We start from the raw sequence: 25,504 nt of genomic DNA on the forward strand, positions 1-25,504 counted from the left end.
GTGAGACAAACCTCCGGTGGGCAGCAGTGATGGGGGTGCAGCCTGATGGCAGGTATCTCACCTGCTTGCAGGTTTGTGGGGGCTTATGCCTTTTATTTTCACATTTATTTATTTTGTATTTGTGCTCATGTGTCACAAATGTAGAGGACAGAGGATAACCCACAGGAGTCAGTTCTGTGTTTTATGGGAATCAAACTTAAATTGTCAGGCTTGATGCTAAGTGCCTTTAACTAGTAAGTCATCTTTCAGTCTAAGTCTGTCTTTTGACAGATGAATTTAATCATTCCATTTAAAGCACCAATATACAAGGATCATACACTGTGGTTTTGATTCACACCTATAATGCAACATTTATTTATTATATGCAATAATCAAGTGTCACACATCACATAATAGAATAAATAAATCACAATAGAGAAAATTACAAAATAAACAGCACTTAAAAAGTCAATACTCTTTCATAATACTCTCAACAAATTTAATATATAGAGGATGTACACAAATTTATCAGTGACTATATATGTATGAAAAGTCAGTGGCAGTCAACACACTCAGTGAAAACTCCAGAGCTTTTCCTTTAAAATCAAGAACAACAGTATCCCTGCTTGGAACTTATATCCATCATAATTCTGTAAGTTGAGCCAATTGAGTAAGAGAAATAAAAGGCATCTAAATAATAAAGATAAAAATGTTAAAAAAATGTTTACATAAATTATCATTTTGAATAGAATAAAAACTAGTAGAGCTATCTGGAAAACGGTATTGAAGCTCCTCATAAAACTATATATACACCAACTAAATAATCCAACAAACTAATTATGGGCATACACTCAAGAAATGCTTACAGAGATATCTGTAATCTATGTTCAGTGTAGCAGTTCAATTTGTTTCCAACAATACAGTATGGAAATGACCTAAATGTTCCTTTGTGTAAAGAAACTTTCATAGGGGCTGGGGAGATGAGAAATTGACTCTGTCTTAAGGTGGAAGTCTAGCATGAAATCCAAAGTTTTCCTGACCTCTACATGTACATTGTAGAGCCTACATTCATAAAAACAGATGCATACAAACACATCACATATATACATACATACAAAAATTTTGAGTGTGCATAAAAAGTAGACTGTCTACCCTCTTTTTAAAAAATTCTTTCATGCAAGATAACAGGGATAAAACTAAAGACATTTTGTTATGAAAATAAACCAGGCACAAAAATTAAAAATACATTATCATATTCAAATACGGAGTGTAGCTGGGTGAGGTGGTGTATGCATTTAAACCTAGCACTTGAGAGGCAGACGATCTCTGTGAGTTCAAGGCCAGGCTGGTTCACATAGTGAATTCCAGGACAGTCAGAACTACATAGTGAGATCCTGTCTTTAAAAGAAGGGGATATAGTCAAACAGAAGAAAATTGTAGTTGTGGTTATCAAGAGCTAAGAGTTAATGTTTATGAGTTATTGTTAAAGGTTATATACTTTCAGTTACAAGAAAGGTAACTTAAGAGTGCAGCTGATGAATATAATTAACAATGTTCTCCACCTGGATTTTCTTTTTTTTTTTCTTTGAACCACTTTTATTTGTATTTAAACACAATATGATGACCAGAACCACCTGGATTTTCTAAGGCAGTAAAAAGTGCTTCATAATACCAAAATTACTACATCACATTTTAATTATCCTGATAATTGCTTTATATACATATATTCCACAGAATTTTGTACATCTTGAATCAATATTAACACTGGGAAGTCATTAAGTGAAAATATTAAAATATCTCAAGTATTGAAAATGCAAAAAATGGTCAAAACAAATTTATAAAACTATCAAGAAAGCCAAGTTTCTGCTAGTATACAAGGTCTTAAGACATAGAAGCAATTTTCACGCTTACTGAATGTTGATAACTAATGTAAATAATTACTTTCTAACATTTCTTACTTTCCCAAAGTCCTCCACTGTAGTACTGTAGGTAATCAAAGCACTGAGCAGAAATACAATTTTCCACATTGTATCAAGAGTTTCTCTACCAGACTTATAAAAAAAAAAATCCATGACACAGTGAAGGCTTTCCATCTTTCTGACATTGTATAGCTAGCTTCAAAGTGGGCTCATGTGAACTGGATTTTGAGCATTCTGATGACTTCCCACTCTTTTCAGTTCACAAGGCATCTATGCAACTTCAATTGTTTCATATCTTTGAAGTCAAATATTATATAAATAATCACTTTACAAATGGCTTATACTGATAAACTTTCTTTCCACTGTGAATTTGAATGTACTCCTAAAGTAACAGAACTTTCTAAAGCAGTCTCTCCATTCCTTCCAATCAAAGAATTTATCTCTAGGGTTTCCATGTGTTCTGTAAGATGAGAACTACTGAAAGCTATTCCGTAACCTTTACATTTATAGGCCTTCTCTCCACTGTGAACTCGTACATGTTTACTGAGATGTGAGTAAACAGCAAAAGCTTTCCCACACTCCTTACATCCATAGGGCTTCTCTCCAGTGTGCGTTCGCATGTGAATGTGAAGGTAGGAGGAACATGTAAACGCTTTCCCACACACATTACACTCAAAGGGCTTCTCTCCAGTATGAATTCTCAGGTGTGCAATAAGATAGGAGGAAGAAGCAAAGGCCTTCCCACACTGGTCACATTCATACGGTTTCTCTCCTGTGTGACTTCTTATATGTTCGAGGAGGCCTGAAGATGTAGTAAAGGCTTTCCCACATTCTTTACAGTTATAGGGCTTCTCCCCAGTGTGAGTTCGTATATGTTTTGTGAGACCAGAACGCACAGTGAAAGCTTTCCCACATTCCTCACACTTATGGGGTTTCTCTCCTGTGTGGATCCTTACATGTTTACTTAGATGTGAAGAAACAGCGAAGGCTTTCCCACATTCCTTACACATGTAAGGTTTCTCTCCAGTATGAGTTCGCATGTGATTATGAAGGTAGGAAGAACATGCAAATGCTTTTCCACACACATTGCACTCAAAGGGATTTTCTCCAGTGTGTGTTCGTAAATGCTTAGTAAGGCTTGTGCGCTCAGTGAAGGCTCTGCCACATTCTTTACATACATAGGGCTTCTCTCCAGTGTGAGTCCGCATGTGAATATGAAGGTAAGAAGAACATGTAAACGCTTTCCCACAAACTTTACACTCAAAGGGCTTCTCTCCAGTGTGTGTTCTCAAATGTGTAATAAGGGTTGAGGAAGAAGCAAAAGCTTTGCCGCAGTGGTCACACTCAAAGGGTCTCTCCCCCATGTGACTTTTCATATGTTTAATAAGGCCTGAGGTTGACGTGAAGGCTTTCCCACATTCCTTACACTCATAAGGCTTCTCTCCAGTGTGTGTTGGTAAATGTTTACTAAGACCAGAGCGCCCCGTGAAGGCTTTGCCACAGTCCTTACATTTATAGGGCTTTATTCCAGTGTGAACCCGAAAGTGATCATTAAGGCATGAGGCATTTCTAAAGCATTTTCCACAAACCTTACATTCAAAGGGTTTCTCTTCAGTGTGAGTTTTTAAGTGCTGAGTTAGTGGGTAACACCTAGAAAAGGTTTTTCCACACTCCTTACATTCATAAGGTTTTTCACCAGTGTGGGTACGCCTATGAATATTAAGGTTGGCAGAATATTTAAAACTTTTCCCACATTCCTTACATTCATAGGGTTTTTTTCCAGTGCATGTTTGCCCATTCCCAGCATGGCTCATAGGTGGGTTAAAAGCATCACCACACTGTGCCCATTTAAAGAGTCTGCCTTCACATGTCTTAAGGGCTTGCTGAAATTCACTAGATTTGAGGACTTTGGCTGGTTTACATGTTGTTTGGTAAGCAGCACTTGCAGCCAGACTGGTGTCTTTTCCACACTGGCTTAACTCAGGACCTTTGTCTGCAGAAGAGGCTTCGTCAGGGTGCACAGGAAAGGCTTGTCCATGCTGAACACAATCATAAATGTTTCCTCTGTTTTCAATACCTATGTGTGCCGGACTACATGAAGGCTCTTTGATGATTTCTCCAGGTGGCTTAAAGTCACAGAGCTCCTTTCCATCATAGCTATTTGACTGTTGATTAAAAGGAAATAAGATACTAAAACTTTTTCAAATTTATTAGTATATCTTACTCATCTAAGATAAGAACATGATGATGATGATGATAATGTTTCCCATAATTACATGTATATGACTTAATGTAAATTTAAAAATCCTATTGCAAGGATCTTATGCCATCTATTCTAATTCTGAAAGGTTTCCTGTGTTTTCATAAAATTGTTTTAAAAGTCCAATATCTATAAGTAGGAATATGTGTTTATGGGAACTCAAGTTTCAAACTAGGATTAGAACATCCTTCTAGACTCTATGAATATAGGCTATTTCTCTCTAATACTTCTTTCTTTTGAAGGATTTTGATGAAATTTACATGAAATACCTAGCATATCTCAATGACGAAAACATGGACTAGCTCTTGTGACTCTTACCAGCTGTGTCTCATTTGACATTTTTAACTGAAACGTTGTCCCTCTGGTGTTAAGTCGCATAGCCCATTCTGAAGTTAAACAACAACAAAAAACATGTAAGTGCATCCACAGTGAAAAAGAAACATTAACAGTTATACAACTCATATCAATTTGTTTTTATATTAAGCAAGTTAAAAACAAAGTTATGTTAAATGTTAGCAATTTGGCTAGGTCTAATGTTTTACAGGCTGGGATTCAGGTCCATGTCAGAATAAAAGGGCTCCGAAAGGCCAGAGAGATGGCTCAGAGGCTACGAACACTTGCTGTTCTTATTCAAAAATAAATAAATAAAACACTCAGATTCAGTCCCCAGCAACCATATCAGACAGTTCACAATTACTTGTGACTCCATTCCAGGAGACCTAATACCTTCTTCTGGCCACCACAGGCATATGTATGCTTATGGCACAGGCCCATAGTCATACACATAACAAAAACAACAGCTGGGCAATGGTGGCACACACTTTTAATCCCAGCACTTGAGAAGCAGTGGCAGGTGGTTCTCTGTGAGTTCAAGCTCACAGAGTGAGCTCCAGGATAGTCTCCAAACTTTATCTCAAAAAAAAAAAAATTAAAACAACAATAATAAATATTTTTAAAAGAGGCCCTGAATCCAGTAGTCAATAATAATGATGATAGTGATAATAATATAAACATAAAATACAAAGAAAATAGGCAGTTGAAATTTAAAAATGAGTAATTTACTTACTCTGAAATTTAAATGCACTGGTAAACAGGGAGAAAAGAAGGAAAGATCTGGACTATTGAGATTGTAAAAAAGTCTACAGAGATGGAAGTAATAGAGTTTAGAGATATAAAGATCTCCTAAAACTCTCAAGTCCAATAGCCTCAGCCTCCTGATTGAAGCTTTCACTTGTTGGTAGAGCACTTGCTTAGCTTACCACGCCATCCACAGAATTGGGGTGGGGTGGGGTGTTGCTACTGTATTCCAAGTGGACTGAACTCCCATTTACCTTGGTGAACTCCTCTGTCGATTACTCCAAACTCTTCTGTCTCCAAACAAGAGCTTGAGATGGGTTTGATGAGCTGACATCCTATACGAAAAGAAAGACACATTCATGAAAGCAGATCAAGCAAGAAAGGATATACCTTTCCATGACTTAGAAACAACGGTTCCAATAACAACAATGAAATGCTGCTAAAGACCCCACTGTGTACACACCCCTTAAAGCCTAAAGTGATGGTTACAAGGATAAGACAGAAACACTAATATTGAACCAGTGGGACAAGTTCCCCAGGTAAAAATGTTGGACACTAAGTATGACTACCTGATTTACTTGTCTAGGACATGGTAGAAGGAAAGAACTGACTCCCACAAATTGTGTATTGACTTTTAGATGTGCACTGTGACAAAGAATAACTGTAGACATTTTTAAGCACTAATATTAACCAAATTGAAAAGAAAGTGAAAGAAAAATTTGAGACAGGTTTCTTCACTGTGTCGCTCTAATTGGCCTAAAACTTTGAGGACCAGATTAGCTGTGAACTTATAGAAATATGCCTGTCAGTCTGTTTGGATATTCACCTTCCTGGACCTGGGAGGAGTGGGGAGGACCTTGAACTTCCCATAGGATAGGGAACCCTGACTGCTCCTTGGACTGGAGAGGGAGGGGAAAGGGGAGTGGGGGGAGGGGAGGGAAGTGGGAGGAGGGGAGGAGGTGGAAATTTAAAAAAAAAAAAACACTAAACAGGGACGGGTGCTGAGGGCAAAGGGGCCAGCAGGAAGTACTTTGCTTCAATAGCCTGTCTGCAGCAAGATAGGCCCTATCTTAGCAGGGTTCCTGGCCACCAAAGGAACCGGATCCTGTGCTGGGGGACCCATCAGAGTGGTTGGTGAGTGTGCTCTTGACCTGCGGCAGGAGCCCAGAAACAGAGCAAGGACACTCCTCGACCCTCTTCACTCCCTGGTCTTTCAGCAGGGGCTGCTCCCCTCTGCTGGGGCCTCTCTCTCCCTAACCCATCCCAGTTTGCACCCAGGAACCTCCTCCCTTCTTCCTCCCTTCTGGGGGGCCATGGGATCTGCCAGCTTAGCCTGTTTGGGCGCTGGGACAGGATGCTGAAGGCAAAGGGGCCGGCGGGAATTGCTTTGCTTCAATAGCCTGTCTGCAGCAAGGTAGGCCCTTTGTTAACGAGGTTCCTGGCCACCAAGGGAACCTGATCCTGTTGCATAACATCCATAGGATAGCATTTGAAGGAAGAGATGGGCAGGTGCCAAGGCAAGAATTCCTCCACCAACCTGAAAAACAACATGAAAACACCAGGTCTTGAACACCCTAATCCAGAAGAAGGGGAAAAAATTGACATTATGAAAGTGATAGAGTCCCTTAAACAGCATGTAAAAAATGCCCTTATAGAAATGGATAAGAAGTATAACAAAAAATTTGAAGAAATGAATAAATACGTAAATGATACCCTGAGAAACCAAGAAAAAACAATCAAACAGGTAATGGAAACAGTTCAAGAATTGAAAACTGAAATGGAGACAAGGAAGAAAACACAAACCGAGGGCCGACTGGATATGGAAAATCTAGGGCAACAGAGACTATAGAAACAAGCATAACTAATAGAATACAAGAGATAGAAGAAAGAATGTCAGACTCTGAAGACACCAATGAGAAAATAAACGCACTCATCAAAGAAAACAGCAAATCCAACAAATTCTCATCACAAAATATTCAGGAAATATGGGACACCATAAAAAGACCAGACCTAAGAATAATAGGGAGAGAAGAAGAAGAATTACAGCTCAAAGGCCCAGAAAATTTATTTAACAAAATTATGGAAGAAAACTTTCCCAACATAAAGAAAGATATTCCTATGAATATTCAAGAAGCATACAGAACACCAAATAGACTGGATCAAAAAAAAAATCCCCTCGCCATATAATAATCAAAACACAAAACATACAGAATAAAGAAAGAATATTAAGAGCTGCAAAGGAAAAAGATCAAGTTACTTATAAAAGTAAACCTACCAGACTTACACCGGACTTCTCTATGGAAACCATGAAAGCCAGAAGGTCCTGGATAGAGGTACTGCAGAAACTAAGAGACCATGGATGCAAGCCCAGACTACTATACCCAGCCAAGCTATCGTTCACTATCAATGAAGAAACCAAAATATTCCAAGATAAGAACAAATTTAAACAATACGTAGCCACAAATCCAGCCTTACAGAAAGTAATAGAAGGAAAATCACAACCCAATGAATCCAACATTGCCAACACTGCCTATAATAACTCAGACAACTAGTGACCCTTTACCAGCACAAATCAAAGAAGGGAAACACACAAACTCTATTACCAAAAACAAAAGAATAACCGGAGTACACAACCACTGATCATTATTATCACTTAATATCAATGGACTCAATTCACATATAAAAAGGCACAGGCTAAGAGATTGGATACGAAAACAGGATCCAACATTCTGCTGTTTACAAGAAACACATCTCAACCACAAAGATAGACATCTACTCAGAGTAAAGGGTTGGGAAAATGTTTTTCAAGCAAATGGACCTAAGAAACAAGCGGGTGTGGCCATACTAATTTCTAACAAATCTGACTTCAAACTAAAATCAATCAGAAGAGATAGAGATGGTCATTTTATACTCATAACAGGAACAATTTATCAAGATGAAATCTCAATCCTGAATATATATGCCCCTAATATAAAAGCACCCACTTATGTAAAAGAAACATTACTAGAACTCAAGGCAGACATCAAACCTCACACACTAATATTAGGAGACTTCAACACACCTCCCTCACCAAGGGACAGGTCAATCAGACAGAAACCTAACAGAGAAATAACAGAATTAATGGAGGTAATGAATCAAATGGACTTAACAGACATCTATAGGACATTCCACCCAAATAAGAAAGAATATAGCTCTTCTCTGCAGCTCATGGAACCTTCTCGAAAATTGACCACATACTCGGTAACAAAGCAAACATCCACAGATACAAAAATTTTTAGTGACCACATGTGTTTTATCGGATCACCATGGATTAAAGTTAGAATTAAACAATGAGGCTACCCCCAGAAAGCTGACAAACACATGGAAACTGAACAGTCAACTGCTGAACCACACCTGGGTCAAGGAAGAAATTAAGAAAGAAATTAAAGTCTTCCTTGAATTTAATGAAAATAAAGAGACAACATACTCAAACCTATGGGACACTATGAAAGCAATGCTAAGAGGAAAGTTCATAGCACTAAGTGCCCACTTAAAGAAAACGGAGAAAGCACACATTGGAGACTTAACAGCACACCTGAAAGCTCTAGAAAAAAAAAGAAGCAGACTCACCTAGGAGGAGTAGAAGAATGGAAATAATCAAACTGAGGACTAAAATCAACAATATAGAAACACAGAAAACAATTCAAAGAATCAATGAAACAAAAAGTTGGTTCTTGGAGAAAAATCAACAAGATCAACAAACCCCTATCCAAACTAATCAAACGGTAGAGAGAGAACACGCAAATTAATAAGATCAGAAATGAAAAGGGGGACATAACTACAGACACAGAAGAAATTCAGAGAATCACTAGATCTTACTACAAAAGCCTGTATGCCACAAAACTGGAAAATGCAAAAGAAATGGACATCTTTTTAGATAAGTACCATATACCAAAGTTAAACCAAGACCAGGTGAACGATCTAAATAGACCTGTTAGTTGCAAAGAATTAGAAACTGTTATCAAAAATCTCCCTTCCAAAAAAAGCCCAGGACCAGATGGTTTCAATGCAGAATTCTACCAGAACTTCCAAGAAGAGCTAATACCTATGCTCCTTAATGTATTTCACAATATAGAAACAGAAGAGTCATTGCCAAATTCCTTTTATGAAGCTACAGTTACCCTGATACCAAAACCATACAAAGACCCAACCAAGAAAGAGAATTACAGGCCTATCTCACTCATGAACATTGACGCAAAAATTCTCAGTAAAATACTGGCAAACCGAATCCAAGAACACATTAGAAAAATTATCCATTATGATCAAGTAGGCTTCATTCCAGAGATACAGGGCTGGTTTAACATACGCAAATCTATTAATGTAATCCATCATATAAATAAACTGAAAGAAAAAAAACCATACGATCATTTCATTAGATGCTGAAAAAGCATTTGACAAAATTCAACATCCCTTTATGATAAAGGTCTTGAAGAGATTAGGGATACAAGGGTAATATCTAAATATAATAAAAGCTATTTACAGCAAGCCGACAGCTAACATCAAATTAAATGGAGAGATACTCAAAGCCATCCCACTAAAATCAGGAACACGACAAGGCTGTCTACTCTCTCCACACCTCTTCAATATAGTTTTGAAGTTCTAGCAATAGCAATAAGACAACATGAGGGGATCAAGGGGATTCGAATTGGAAAAGAAGTTAAACTGTCGTTATTTGCAGATGATATGATAGTATACATAAGCGACCCCAAAAACTGTACAGAAGATCTCCTACAGCTGATAAACTCCTTTAGTGATGTGACAGGATACAAGATCAACTCCAAAAAAATCAGTTGCCTTCCTATGCACTAAGGATAAGGAAGCAGAGAGGGAAATCAGAGAAGCATCACCTTTCACGATAGCCACAAACAACATAAAATATCTTGGAGTAACTCCGACCAAGGAAGTGAAAGATCGATTTGACAAGAACTTTAAGTCTTTGAAGAAAGAAATTGAGGAGGATACCAGAAAATGGAAGGATCTCCCTTGCTCTTGGATTGGGAGGATCAACATAGTAAAAATGGCAATTCTACCAAAAGCAATCTATAGATTCAATGCAATCCCCATCAAAATCCCATCAAAATTCTTCACAGACCATGAGAGGTCAATAATCAACTTTATATGGAAAAACAAAAAACCCAGGATAGCCAAAACAATCTTATACAATAAAGGAACGTCTGGAGGCATTACCATCACTGACTTCAAACTCTATTACAGAGCTTCAATATTGAAAACACCCTTGGTACTGGCATAAAAACAGAGAAGTAGATCAATGGAACCGAGTAGAAGACCCGGATTTTAACCCACAAACCTATGAACACCTCATTTTTGATAAAGGAGCTAAAAGTATACAATGGAAGAAAGAGAGCATCTTTAACAAATGGTGCTGGCAGAACTGGTTGTCAACCTGTAGAAGAATAAAAATAGATCCATATCTATCACCATGTACAAAACTCAAGTCCAAATGGATTAAAGACCTCAATATCAGTCTGAACACACTGAAGCTGATAGAAGAGAAAATGGGAAGTACCCTACAACATATGGGCACAGGAGACCACTTCCTACATATAACCCCAGCAGCACAGACATTAAGGGCAACATTGAATAAATGGGACCTCCTGAAAATGAGAAGCTTCTGTAAAGCAAAGGACACTGTCACTAAGACAAAAAGGCAACCCACTGACTGGGAGAAGATCTTCACCAACCCTGCAACAGACAAAGGTCTGATCTCCAAAATATATAAAGAACTCAAGAAACTACACGTTAAATTGGTAATTAACCCAATTAAAAAATGGGGCACTGAACTGAACAGAGAATTCTCAACAGAAGAATTTCAAATGGCCAAAAGACACTTAAGGTCATGCTCAACCTCCTTAGCGATCAGGGAAATGCAAATTAAAGCAACTTTGAGATACCATCTTACACCTGTCAGAATGGCTAAAATCAAAAACACCAATGATAGCCTTTGCTGGAGAGGTTGTGGAGAAAGGGGTACACTCATTCATTGCTGGTGGGAATGCAAACTTGTGCAACCACTTTGGAAATTGGAAATCAGATTGTTTTTAAAAATTAAAAAAAAAGAGAAAGAAGAAGAAGAAGAAGAAGAAGAAGAAGAAGAAGAAGAAGAAGAAGAAGAAGAAGAAGAAGAAGAAGAAGAAGAAGAAGAAGAAGAAAGAAGAAGAACAACAAGAACAAGAACAACAAGAAGAAGAAGAAGGAAATATGCCTGTCTCGATTTCTTGGAGTACTAGGATAAAAGGCACGTGCCACCAAATCCACACAATTCTTGTTATTATAGAGAAAAAGATTACACTAGTGGTTAAATATTTAAGTATATCAAAATCACATGGAGGGACCATTAAAACAGAGATGATCAGTATTCTTGATTCAGTTGTCAAAGATAGTCTTAAAAGGTCTTTTTAGTAGAGCAGAAGAACAATATTGGTGATTTTAGGACTGTCTTTAAAACCACAATTGGTTAAAATACAATAGGGCAGAGTTAGAGGCCTGTTTCTCCTCTCTCTCTCTCTCTCTCTCTCTCTCTCTCTCTCTCTCTCTCTCTCTCTCTCTCCTGTCTTTTGCTTTGTTTTCTTTTTCAGATAGAGTCTATGTAGCGCTGGCTGGCTGTTCTGGAGTTCAATATCTAGACCAGGCTGAAATCAAATACACAGAGAACCTCTTGCCTCTGCCTCCCTAGTACTGGGATTAAAGGTGTTATTTTTCTATTCTTCTGTTATTTTTAACTGTCCTTAGAGCTGCATAACCTATTCTAAAAAACAGAAAATTCATAGGTATGATAGCTCGCAGCTAAAGGTGCTTGGTGCCAATTCTGACAACCTAAGTTCCATCCCTAGAATCCACATGATAGGAGATGACTCCCAAAAGCTGTCCTCTGAACTCCACTCGTGGACTATGCACACACACACACACACACACACACACACCATAAAATAACAAAATGTAATTATAAAAATACACATATTTTGTTCTATAAGAGTCTATGGAATGAGGGGAACCTCACCTAATGTGGCCAGGTTCTGGTAGTTCTCCAGCATCACCTCTCTGTAAAGGTTCCTTTGTTTTGTGTCCAATAAAGTCCATTCTTCCTGGGTGAAGTCTATAGCCACATCCTCAAAGGTCACTAACTCCTACAATCACACACACTTGGATTTTAGCCAACTAACATCTCCATCCAAGTTCACAGGAAATTGAAGATGGGAAACTCAATTACAAAGAGTTGGGAGTTCTCCAGCAGTCTATGCAAGAGTTTAGTGAATAGCCCCAGGCACTCTTTATATCTATCTCACTACTATTAATTTTCACTTTTATATCTTAATTTTAAAGACAGGTTGGCCAGATTGGCTGACCCTAAACTCTCTATTTTCTCACCTTTACTGACCCAGTGCTAGGGATAAAGACATACACCATTGTGCCTAGACTCCACCCTTATGTCTTTATTGACACATCCCATTACCTCACCCATCTCATTTACTTCCTTCTATTTAAATGTGTTAAATGCACTACATACACTTGACAAATGAGGATAGGTGAATAAAATCTTTCAGAAAGGGGAACATTCATCCTCTTTATCAACTGTCAGAACACAATAAAATCAAAAATACATAAGCAGTGTCATGGGTAAAGATTAATCACAAATTACTGAAACACTGGGATGATATTCACAGTAATCCTAAACCAGTATAAAAGCTTAGTTTTCTCACTAACATGATAAAATATATGACATGAAGCAATTTCAGGAAGAAAGGATCTATTCTGGCTTACAATTTAAGAGAACATAGTCATGAAGAAATACAACTAGTCACTCAGTCCTTGAATAAGGTTTTATTTCCTCCCAGAAACTCTGGAGAAAAATCTCTGCCTACATGGAAATGTGTCAGCCTTATGGGTCTAATGGCAGGATATAGTTTAGTCACACCTGGTAACTACTTGTCAGGCAGTCGGATACTATCCTGTCCATCTCTGTCTTTTCACGATGAAAGTAGCTTGGGTCCCTAGAAAATAAACCTAATAGGAAAAAAGAAAGCAAAGTTATCCATAATTCTCACATTTACAAACATGGATGTCATCCTATCCTAGTTCAAAATTCCCATATATTCCAACACAGGAAATCAATCTCTCAAGCTCTCTGTCTCTCTGTCTCTGTCTCTCTCCCTCTCTCTCTCACACATACACACACACGCACACAGACACACACAACTCATCTTATTGCATCTCATTTCATAGACACACGGGGCTGCCACACAGTACCAGAGTAGTCATCCTCAGAAAAAAAAGGAATGGTAACCACATTGCCCATGACAAGTATATCGGTCTTATTTTACAGGTAAAAAACAATAGGTCCTAGAAACAGGGCCTATTACCTGCACATGGGTGAAGGGACTCATGGATAAATCAAGTGGCACTCATTATCAGCAAACTGGCTTATAAAACAGGCTTCAGCAACCCTTGCCAACTTCAGTCATCTGTATTAATTATTTTTCTTGTTGCTATGATAAAAAAAAAAAATACCCAACAAGAAACAACTTTGGGGGCTGAAAAGATGGTTCAGTTATTAAGAGCACTTGTTGCTCTTACAGAGGATCTATGTTCAGCACCTACACAGTAATTCACAACGATCCATATCTCCAGCTTCAGAAGATCTAATGCCCTTTTATGACATCCACAGGCACCACGCACAAATGTGGTCCATAGACACACATGGAGGCAAAACACAGGTAAAAAAATAAAAGAAAAAAAATCTTTTAAAAAATAAAAAGAAAGCCGGGTGGTGGTGGCGCATGCCTTTAATCCCAGTACTCAGGAGGCAGAGGCAGGCGGATCTCTGTGAGTTCGAGGCCAGCCTGGTCTAAAAGAGCTAGTTCCGGGACAGGCACCAAAGCTACAGAGAAACCCTGTCTCAAAAAAACCAAAAAAAATAAAAAATAAAAAAATAAAAAAAATAAAAAGAAAGCCGGGCGGTGGTGACGCATGCCTTTAATCCCAGCACTCAGGAGGCAGAGGCAGGCAGATCTCTGTGAGTTCGAGGCCAGCCTGGTCTAGAAGAGCTAGTTCCAGGACAGGAACCAAAAGCTACGGAGAAACCCTGTCTTGAAAATCAAAAAAAAAATAAATAAAAATAAATAAAAAAAATAAAAAGAAGCAACTTAAGGAAGAGTTTATTTTGGCTTATAGTTGAAGAGGATATAACCCTTAGAATATACTGGAACACTTATCTTCCAGAAACTGAAAGACACATCTGGGCAGTTCACTTGAGTGGCCAAGATGATCTCTTTCTACAGAAGGCATGGCAGCAGGAGTAGGAAGCCGGCTGGTTACATTGCATCAGCAGTCAGGAAACAGAGAATGAACAGGAAATAGGACTAGGCTAAAAAAAACCTCAAGACCCACCCAATACTGAGCTACTTTTTCCAGCAAAGCTCTACCTGAAAGTTCTACGACCTTTTCAAACAACACTACAGGCAGCACCCACATGTCATTGGGTGACTTAGTGTTCAAAGCACAGATGCATCTCTGACCTGGCAGTAATCAGAACACCAGCACCTATTCTATCTGTGCGAAAAGCACATAACGCATGAGCTAGACTTACCGTGGGACAAACTGATGGCTTCCATCATGAAAGGATGATGGTGAAATACACTGGAACACTCTCTTCCAGAATTTGAAGGACACGTCTAGGCAATTTATACATATAAGGGGCCAGTGGTGATCTTTCCTCTTTTTACATGGTGACTTGCATTCCTGAAGACACGGATCATTCATCAGAAAACCTTATCTACCAATAATCAAGCATCATAATTAGCTCTTTCTCTTTCTGATGGTGATATGAGCAAAAGCCACTAAGAATGATAACACATCAGCTGGAAAGATGGCTGAGCAGTTAAGAGCACTTTCTGATCTTCCAGAGGATCTGAGTTCAGTTTTCAGCACCCATGTTGGATTGATCACAACCACCTGTAACTCCAGCTCCAGGTGATACAATCACCCTCTATTTCCTCTGTGGGTACCTTCATACACATGGAATACACTCACACAGACACACAGACAAACACACTCATAGACATAAATAAAAACTTAAAAATTAATTATCCTAAGGCATCAAGGGCTCCTATCATTAGTAGCATTTATGTTTAAAAATCTAGATTCAAGGGGGCTGGGAAGATGGTTCAGTGGATAGAGTCCTTGTAACTCTTGCAGAGGACCTGGGTTCAGTTCCCAGCATCCACATGGTGGCTCACAACCATCCATAACTCTGGTTATCTTCTTCGGACCTCCACAGGCACCAGACACACAAATAGTGCACACACATGCAGGTAAAACACTCATACACAAAACAAACAAATTTTTTGATGAACAAAAACATCTAGATTCAGAACCAGCAAAATAACTCAGCAGGTAAAAGTGCTTACTGCTAGGCATGATATCTGAGTGCAATCTCTGGGATCCATTTGGTAGAAGGAGAAAATTAACTCTTGAAAGTTATCCTCTGACCTCTACTCATGCTGTCTGTACACAATCCAGTAACACAAACTCAATAAATAAATTTATAAATGGGTCATATAACAAACAAACAAGACTCAAAAAGAAAAAAGAACATGCAATTGTTCCAATCTTCAACTTAGAGATGAACTAAAGCTTTAAGCACTTTGACCCTCAATTCTCATCTGGAAAATAGCACTTCTCAATGAGAGGAAGACATTCCTTAGAAAAGGACTTGTTTTCAAAACTAGGACAAGTAGAGAGGGTGCTATTTCAGGAAAAGGGGAAAGGTTAGGAAACTCTAACAGAAAATAAAGCACTACAGAAATAGACTAAAAACACTAGAAAAACTATACAGGGCTACTTCCAAACTTAGAGATGAGAAAGTTAGGTAAGGTCTGTGTAGAGTGGGAAAGTATGTAGGCCATTTAGATGTCTGTCTTATCAGTTAAATACCAAGGAGAAAAGAAAGAATTGTTAGTCTCTAGAGATACAAGGCATTTGACTTATTTTTTTGTTATTTATAACAGATAGATGATGTGGGATTCCCCTAGCTATGCTGTGAATACCATTGGTTAATAAAGAATCTGTCTTAGGTCTGGAAGGGAAGAATAGAAGTAGGTGGGGAAAACTAAACTGAATGCTGGCAGAAAGAAGACAAAGTCAAGGAGAAGCCATGTAGCCACCGCCAGGAACAGATGAGCCAGAACCTTGCCAGTAAGTCACAGCCACGTGGTGATACACAGATTAATAGAAATAGGTTAAATTAAGATGTAAGAGCTAGCCAAAATGAAGCTAGAGCTAATAGGCCAAGCAGTGATTTAATTAATACAGTTTCTGTGTGATTATTTTGAGTACGGGCAGTCGGAAACAAACAAGTGGCCTCCTACAAAAGATTTTTTCTTTGTGTGAAGTGACTTCTCAGGGTGAGCTGGGGGTGGAGTGGGGTGTTCCTGATACAGAGTCACCACGTGGCACTAGGAACCAAACCCAGGTCCTCTGGAAAACCTGCAGTAAGTACTTGACCAGAGTCATCTCTCTAGCACCTACATATCAAGTCGGTTTGTAAATGACAAAAACTGACTTTATAACGCTAAAAGCTGAGGCAGCAGAGGACAGTAAGTTCAAGGCCAGCATGGGCCAAAAAAGAAAAAAAGAAAGAGAGAAAGAAAGAAAGAAAAAGAAGAGTCAATTTTATTCATACCTTATTTCTTATTATGCTGAGCATGTATTTGGGGTATTTTAGGGTAATAGGTACTGTGACTATTTAAGAGACACATGTTTTAATTTGATAGGATGAGCCAGGCATGATGGCATGTGTTGTGGTTTCCTGTGTCTTTGGGAGACAAGCCACGCCCACTTCCATTACCTCTGACCTTGGCGCTGCCATCTCCCTCTCCTCTCTTCCTGTTCCCTTGGCTTGCGCACGTGTGTGTGTGTGTGTGTGTGTGTGTGTGTGTGTGTGTCCCTCTCTCTCTCCTCTCAGTAATAAAGGCTCAGCTATGATTTACACTATCTGTCTGTCACGTGTCCCTACCCACGCGCCCGCTCGCCACTGGACTCTGCACCCGCCCACCCCGCTGGGGATCCGCCAGAGCTCGCTGCTGTTCCGTGAGCATTTTAAGAACAACAGCATGTGCCTTTAATCCCAGCACTCGGGAGGCAGAAGCAAGTGGATTTCTATGAGGGAGAGGGATTTCAATACTATGTTGCCCAAGCTGGAAGAAGTGATCCCTTGCCTCAGCCTCCTGAGTTCCTTTTATTACACACAAATTTAATATGCAAATTTTCTATTTAGAATGAGATTCTATTATGGAACTTTTATTTTTATATGTATATTTAAACATATATATATAACTTATTTATAACAAAATATTCTTATATACACTATATTCAATTACCCTGTATTTTCAACTCTAATACCTCAAGACCCAATATCAAAGTTACTAGGAACAGTGTAGAGTACAGCTCAGAAGTGGGACACTAACTCAGCATATTCAAAGACCTGGGTTTTGTCCCCAGCACTGAAAAGGAAGGGAGGGAGCACGAGAGAGTGGGAGGGAGGGAGGGCAGGAGGAAGGAAGAAAGGATGAATGGGTTTAGAGCTCTCATTATTATCGCTCAATCTGCTACGTGCACTGTAAAGCCAGCAGGAGTCTGGTCTCTTCTCTCACTGTGGTTTTGTTTTGTTCTGTTCTCTTCTAGGCTTTTAGTCCAGGATCTTTCTCCGGCAGAAAAGACAAAATAAGGAAGGAGATGGGCCTGGCATCCCAGAGGAATCTCTCCCTAGGATGGCCCATACTCTCAGTATAATAAGACTAGCACCCTATTCCTTTTCTTATTTTCACAGGAATATCTCTTTTAAAAGAACTGCTACAAGGGTGCAGTTGAATAGGAAGAATAAAACCTAATGTTCTGCAACACTGCAGAGAAACTGTTTGACAACCATTAATCAAAGATTCCAAAACAACTAATAGGGGCTGAAGAAATGACTTGGCAGTTCAAAGTGCTTGCTGTTCTTGCAGAGAGAAGACTGAGGTATAGTTGCATAGTATTTGTGTTTTAATAAATAAAGCTTGCCTGAAGATCAGACTGAGGATGGATACCCCAACATTACAGAAGAACTCTGGATGACTGTCCAGGCAACCAGTTGTTTCTGTCATTTCTCACATTTTTTTTTTCTGCATCTGGTAAACATGGAAAACTTTCACTATAACTATCTGGTCTTCAACTACCTCAGAGACCTGGGAAGGAAATGATATTAATTGAGTAAGCAGTTAAGAAGTACAAGCAATCAACTTCCAAAAAATGTGAGAAATGACAGAAACAACTTATCCCAGCACTAGACAGGAATATGAAACAGGAGGAGACAGATCTCACGCTCAGTCTCAGTTTGAAGATTCATGGAGACAGGATTGTAACCCGCCCTGGCGGGTCAGTTAGTCTAAGGTTGTAACCCGCCTGGCAGGTCAGTTATTCCAGGGTCCCGAAGAGGTGCTATCTGAAAAGACATGGGCGGGAGAGAGGAAGGAGGCCAAGCAAGAAAGACCTGTTGTCAAAGCCTCCGTTTATTAGCGTAATGGTTGTGGCTTATATAGCCCCTGGATGAAGAATTTGGGTTGGGATGGGGGCAGGGGCATGGCCAGGGCAGGAAGGGATCTTGCAGCAATGGTCACGAGCCGACACTTGGTCACGAGTCAGTGACGAGGACACAAGTGTTGGTCAGGAGGTCACGAGTCCTCGGTCAGGAGTCGACACACCTAGTTCTCTATGCAGGCGGAATCTTTCCTTTTGTGATTCCAACCACAAACAGTTCTCTAGATAGTTGGAATGTGGGGCAGGTTCCGCTAACAGATAGCTCTCAAGATAGTTGGGTGTGGGGTGGGCTCTGCCAACAAACAGTTCTCAATACAGTTGGGGTGTAGGGCTCTCTGCAAACATCCCCAGGACAATGGTCCCCGCCATCATCCCTGGAAAATGGCTCCTGACACAGGATCGTCCATTTCGGACTGAGGTAGAGATTAAGAGGCAGTGTCTAATTGTTTTGCTTTTCTGATCTTCAGGCTGAACCCCAATATCTGTCTCTGGGTTTTTATTATTCATTCTATACTGAGGTTTAGATCTCAGAATTCATATGTGGGCTCACAACTACTCTTCTGACTTGAAATGGTACAACTACAGGCAAAACACTCATATTAAAAAAAAAAATAAAAATAAAATACTTCCAAAAAAAGACAGCTAATATGGAAAGGATTTTCAATGTTCCTAACACAAAAATGTCTGAGGTTGTAAGCAAGCTAATTACCTTCATCTGTTCATTATATATTGGACAAAATGCTTCTAAAATACTACATCATACACCAAAATGCATAATTCCTATGCATAAAGAAAAAACTAGCAAATAAAATCAGTTACTAAATAATAAAATAAATAAAATTACTTGTATTTCTAGGTCTTTAGGTACCAACAATTCTTTCCTTTCTCCTTGGTATTTACCTAAACACCTAAATGGCCTACTTAAACTCCCAATCTAGAAAGACACAATCAACACCAAGAAGAACAACACTATTCTCAATTTCAAGTTCTTCATTTGATAATAATTTAAAGCTAGTGAGTTTTAGCATGGTACTTTTATGTGTCAAGTCTTATACATTGCCACTTGACTCAGGTTACTTTGTTGTTTTAAACTAAGGGAACAGAGATGTGTTTAAATTTTAACTCTTGCTAAAATATACCACTTAACAAAAAATGTATGAGTTCAGTCAATCTTGTTTTCAGATTATAGCATGCCTGGGGAGACCACTAAAATTAAGTATACCCCAAAAGTATCAAGCAAATGAATAAACACAGAAGAAAACAACAGACATATTCTACTTGAACTCTATCCTTGCTTAGATTTCCCACAGTCATAGCCTGCATTATAGAAAAACATTCCATATTGGACATAAAATAAAATCAAAGACATTCCCACTTCCTGGCTTGGTAAAATGGCAGCACAGGTCCCTAGTTAAAACATCTAACAGAAAATATGATAAAATAGGGACTCCAGGGTTAAATTTTATACGAGAAACCATTCTATGAGGGTGATTATCTCTATTGTTTCTACATCTTTGGCCAGCTTTGCTTGCTAAAATCCAAACATAAAGGGAATCTATTAATGGCTTCCTATAACTCTAACTTGGTGGTACCACCACCTAGCCCCCAGAAGCAACACTCTTGAAGAAATTGCTGATTCCATCCATTCAATACCTAGCAATTACTGGACTCCAATCAATTGTGCAGTGCTCTCCCAACATGTTCTATGCTTATTTCAACAGCCTCTCAGCTGGAGTTTGCTTCCACCTCCAAAGGGAAATAATATACATTTTCCAAGCTACCTGTCATCAAGCATTATCATTGCAAGCAAGAGCTCAATGAGACCACCTTCATCAGGAACACAGCATAACAATACACTAAAGAGTAAATGACCTAAAGTAAAGGGTGAACTCTGCATACTAACAAGAAAACATGTCTGAAAAGACAGCCAACACTGATAAGAACATCGGTCAGGAGCCAAGAGAAACATGACAACATATGAAAAAAAAATTTGCAGGCATGTCTTAGCTCTGAGACAACAAAGAACAACATACAGATAAAATTTCCATCTTTTCTCTGCCCTCCAAAACCCCAAGTCCCCTGCACCTTGACACACAGTCTCCATTTCTGTAGTAAAGGACAATAGCAATGTGCTTCTATTAAAGTTGGTCTCTTCTTTCTTTTATTTTCATGTTCCCTCCACCTATCCTGGTCTAACAATAACAACCTTTCCAAGGAGACTCAGATGACACACTAAAATAGATAGCCCCAATACCTACTAATATTTTGGGAGTAAGGTGGGATCACTGTCTTCCACTCCCTTCCCTCCCAGTATGACTAACTCCAACATCTAGTATTTTGAATTAAATCATCATTCTTTTATTCATTTGGCCTATTTGCATACAAAGACAGGAAAAACATTGCCCCTTATGAGTCCTCATCAATTTACAGTTACATATTTATTTCCTTGGTTAATATTAAGCTTTTCCAATTGTTACAAGCTCTCTAAGAATGGCTATAGGCTGGATTGTGTCACTTTGCCATAACCAACTATTCATGTATACAAGAAATGAACAAAACATTTAAATGTGTCCAGAGGGATGTACATTGGTGGTACAGGAGTTGCCTCATATGTACAAGGCTATGAATTCAAACACTTGCACTACAAAATAAAAAAAACACAATATCACACAGTACACAACTTTCTGAAAGAATGAGGGAGTGTTTCAAAACAATACAACAGAATAACTATAACCATTGCTCTAAACACAGAGAGCCTTAAGGACATAATCACTTTCAATACTATAAACCTTCAAAGGGAATGAGAGAGATGGCTCTTTGAAAGGAGCAGGCTTACAAATAACTAACTCCAGTTCCAGGGGATCCCTCTTCTGGTTTCTTCAGGTACCCACACACACTTACACATATAAGCCCACAGATAAATGCATATAAATAAATAATAAAATAAATCTTAGAGAGACAAAACTACCTTTGATGATGTCTTAGAACCAAGAACAACCAAAAGCATATTTTTGAACAATATGGAGAATCTTTTTCCATAAAGACCACACGTTAATGACATTTTAATCTTTTTATTATTTTTTAGATTCATGTGTTTTATGTATTTTGGTTGCATGTATGTCTGTGAACTATGAATGTGCCTGGTGCCCAAAGAGGTCAGAAGAGGGGGTTAGATCACCTAAGACTGGAGTTATTGATGGTTGTGAGCTTCCATATGGGTGCTGGCAATAGAACCTGAGTCCTCTGTAAGAGCAGCAAGGGCCTTTAACCACTGACCCATCTCCCCAGTCCCTAATTTCCTTATTTTATGATGCATTACCAGACACTTAAAGTTCAATTACCAAGCCTGCAATTTTCAAACTATTTCCTTTGAAACAGATGAAATCTGAAGTTTAAAAAAAGGCCACACTTATATCAAAGATTCTATAAGGCTAATTAGAACTCAATGAGTGTTACAGATCTAGAGCAAAAGTCATCTGGGACTACGTTTAGTCTCCTTAAAATCCATCTAATGCTACCTCTGTATCTGATGTAACATCATTTCAAATGTCAGGTACAACCTTTGATCTGTATTCTTAGCAGAACACTAGCTTCCACCAGTCCAAAGGGTAACAACCTATTATGGCCTGGCTATAACCCATCTTTCACCTGGTGTTTCCACCATGGTTTTCACAATGCCTTGATTTATGACTTTTGGTCTAGAACTACAGAAAGTTCACATTGCCAGGTGCAGTCACCTATGCTTTTAATCCTAGCACTCAGAAGACAGGACAAACTCTGTTCCGGGCCAACCTGATCTACTTTGGGATTACAGTGTTACTCTTGCTGTGTAGCCTGACTGGCAGAAAAATAAAAGAAAAACAAATCATGGAACCACTTCTACATTAGAACATGTTATTTGGGGCAACAAATGTTCTCGGGACATGGTCATTATTTGATTTAGAATCAACTCTTACTACCTTTGAGGTGAGAGGTTTTTTGGTTTGTTTTTGTTGGGTTTTTTGGTTTTTTGTTTTTGTTTTGTTTTGTTTTTTTGCATCAACACGGCTCGCTCACTCACACACACACGCTTTTTTTCCTTCAGAAGCAAACCAATCCCAGTACTTCAACAGTCTCCACCCTTTGACTCCTGTGGGCAGGGCCTAAGAAGTTCAGATGGACAGAATGACTGAATACTGTTTTGCTGCTTTCAGTACACACAGACAACTAAGAAAGCGGCTTCTTACCCAAATGTAAGTGAGCGTTGGGGACAAATAAGGGGCGTGCGAAGAGGACGCCGAATTTCTGAAGATACATTTGTCTGTAAATATACAGGGTGCCAACGCTCTCAACAGCTCTCACCTGCACTCATCTGAAGGTGCCGGACCCGCCAGTTCCTGAGGACGCAGGACGGAACCAGCCGCGCGGCGGAGATACGGGTCGCGCTCGCGGTCCGCAGAGGCCGAGGAAGCGCCGCCGCCGTGGGCCAAGCCCGCCTCTCCCTGGCCGCCTACCGGGCACCACCTTTGCGGAGCAACGGAACTCAAACTCCCGAAGCTCGCGCCGGAAAAGATGGAGGGTAACACCGACAGCGCTTCCGCTTCCGGCTCCAGGCCGGAGGAGCGATTCCGGCTCCTGCTCAGGCGGTTCGGAAGACGTCTTTTTTTTTTCTTGGCATCACCAAGGTCTAACCCAGGTTGACGCCACTGAGACGGAAAAAGAACTCCGCGACCCAGATCTGTGCGTAAGAGACCCACTAATGTCACTTCCGCTTTCGACCCCAGTCTCAGGCTGCAGGTGCCTCAAGTTTACCCGGAGACCAAGTTTACGCCCCTTCAGGCAGGGAAATCACAGTCTTTAGAGTCTCAGCTGGCCTGACGGCAGAACCAGGCTCACTAGCCTTGTTTAGGCGACGGGCAGGCCAAGAGAGGATGCCTGGACACCGGACCTGTCAGAGCCCTCAGGCCGCCAGGAGTTGCTCTTAGAGGCTGAGTTTCAGTCCCGGTGTACTCATTCAAGTATCCAGGTACTTGTGTCTCCAGTCACAGCACTAGACGAGGAACACGTGGTTAGAAGTAAAGTCCATTTATTTCAAAAACGCAAAGTGCCTCCTCCCGTAAGTATGTGAGGTCTTTTTTTCTTATGTAAAACCCAGTAAGGAAGTCTTTTTCTGCCAACTGGTTGCTTTTGTATGTTAATATTGGTGTAGCATCTTCCAGTCTCTCCTGTCACAATACTCTTCTAGTGACTGCCCGTGTTCCTAGAGTCCTAATCTAGGCAGGCTAGAAAGCTGAAATGAGAGGAAAGGGACATGAGAGGAAGGCCTGAAAAGGAGGTCTGCCTTGTTTGTCCTCTGGTTAGGCTGAGAAAAATTAAGACACCCTATAGGCTCTAGGGGTTCCTACTATTATGATTTTGCTAAATAGCCCTGTTGTTAATTTGTCTTATGTGGTGGTTTGAATAAAAATGGCACTATTAGGGGGTGGAGCCTTGTTGGAGTTGGTGTGGCCTTGTAGGAAGTACTTCCCTAGACGGTGGGCTTTGAGATTTCAGAAACTCAAGCCAGGTCCAGTGAAGCAGTTTTTTTTCCAGCTCCCTGGGGATCAAAATGTAGAACCCTCAGCTACTCTAGCACCATATCTGGCATGGACTGAATCTCCGAACTGTAAGCCAGCCCCAATTAAATGTTTTCCTTTATAAGAGTTGCGATAGTGATGTGTCTCTTCACAGCAATAGAACCCTTCTAAATGTTTATACCCATATATTGATGCTGCTCTCAGCTTTGTCAGAGAAGCTTCCTGTTGCAGTGGGCTCAAGTCCAAATGGATTAAAGACCTCAATATCAATCTGACCACGCTGAACCTGATAGAAGAGAAAATGGGAAGTAGTCTGCAACACATGGGCACAGTAGCACAGACAATAAGACAATAAGAGCAACAATGAATAAATGGGACCTCCTGAAACTGAGAAGCTTCTGTAATGCAAAGGACACTATCATTAAGACAAAAAGACAACCTACTGAATGGGAGAAGATCTTCACCAACCCCGCATCAGACAAAGGTCTGATCTCCAAAACATATAAAGAACTCAAGAAACTAAACTTTAAAATGCTAATTAACCCAATTAAAAAATGGGGCACTGAACTGAACAGAGAATTCTCAACAAAAGAAATTCAAATGGCCAAAAGACACTTAAGGTCATGCTCAACCTCCTTAGCGATAAGGGAAATGCAAATTAAAACAACTTTGAGATACCATCTTACACCTGTCAGAATGGCTAAAATCAAAAACACCAATGATAGCCTATGCTGGAGAGGTTGTGGAGTAAGGGGAACACTCATCCATTGCTGGTAGGAATGCAAACTTGTGCAACCACTTTGGAAATCAGTGTGGTGGTTTCTCAGGAAACTGGGAGTCAACCTACCTCAGGATCCAGCAATACCACTATTGGGAATATACCCAAGAGATGCCCAATCATACTACAAAAGCATTTGTTCAACTATGTTCATAGCAGCACTATTTGTAATAGGCAGAACCTAGAAACAACCTAGGATCCCCTCAGTAGAAGAATGGATAAAGAAGGTGTGGCACATACATACTTTAGAGTTCTACTCAGCAGTAAAAAACAACGACATCTTGAACTTTGCATGCAAATGGGTGGG

At 39.6% G+C, this 25,504-nt stretch overlaps 1 protein-coding gene across 4 annotated transcripts; it reads right to left on the bottom strand.

The window, feature by feature from the left end:
• Positions 1 to 371: 371 nt before the first annotated feature.
• On the bottom strand, positions 372 to 23,505 carry LOC130872626 (zinc finger protein 883-like). 4 transcript variants are annotated; one of them, XM_057766789.1, is made up of 7 exons: positions 23,206 to 23,505; positions 14,879 to 15,030; positions 13,208 to 13,296; positions 12,293 to 12,419; positions 5,490 to 5,570; positions 4,477 to 4,544; positions 372 to 4,063 (listed from the first exon to the last, which is right to left on the bottom strand). In XM_057766789.1, exons 2-7 carry the CDS (start codon positions 14,904 to 14,906, stop codon positions 2,237 to 2,239), a joined length of 2,220 nt encoding a protein of 739 aa, XP_057622772.1. In that variant the 5' UTR covers positions 14,907 to 15,030; positions 23,206 to 23,505; the 3' UTR covers positions 372 to 2,236. The 4 variants fall into 4 exon arrangements, with proteins under 4 accessions (XP_057622772.1, XP_057622773.1, XP_057622774.1 ...); XM_057766790.1 differs by lacking the exon at positions 23,206 to 23,505 and adding an exon at positions 23,091 to 23,195; XM_057766791.1 differs by lacking the exon at positions 14,879 to 15,030.
• Positions 23,506 to 25,504: the final 1,999 nt, after the last annotated feature.

Source organism: Chionomys nivalis, chromosome 4 (assembly GCF_950005125.1).
Source record: "Chionomys nivalis chromosome 4, mChiNiv1.1, whole genome shotgun sequence".
NCBI lineage: Eukaryota > Metazoa > Chordata > Mammalia > Rodentia > Cricetidae > Chionomys > Chionomys nivalis.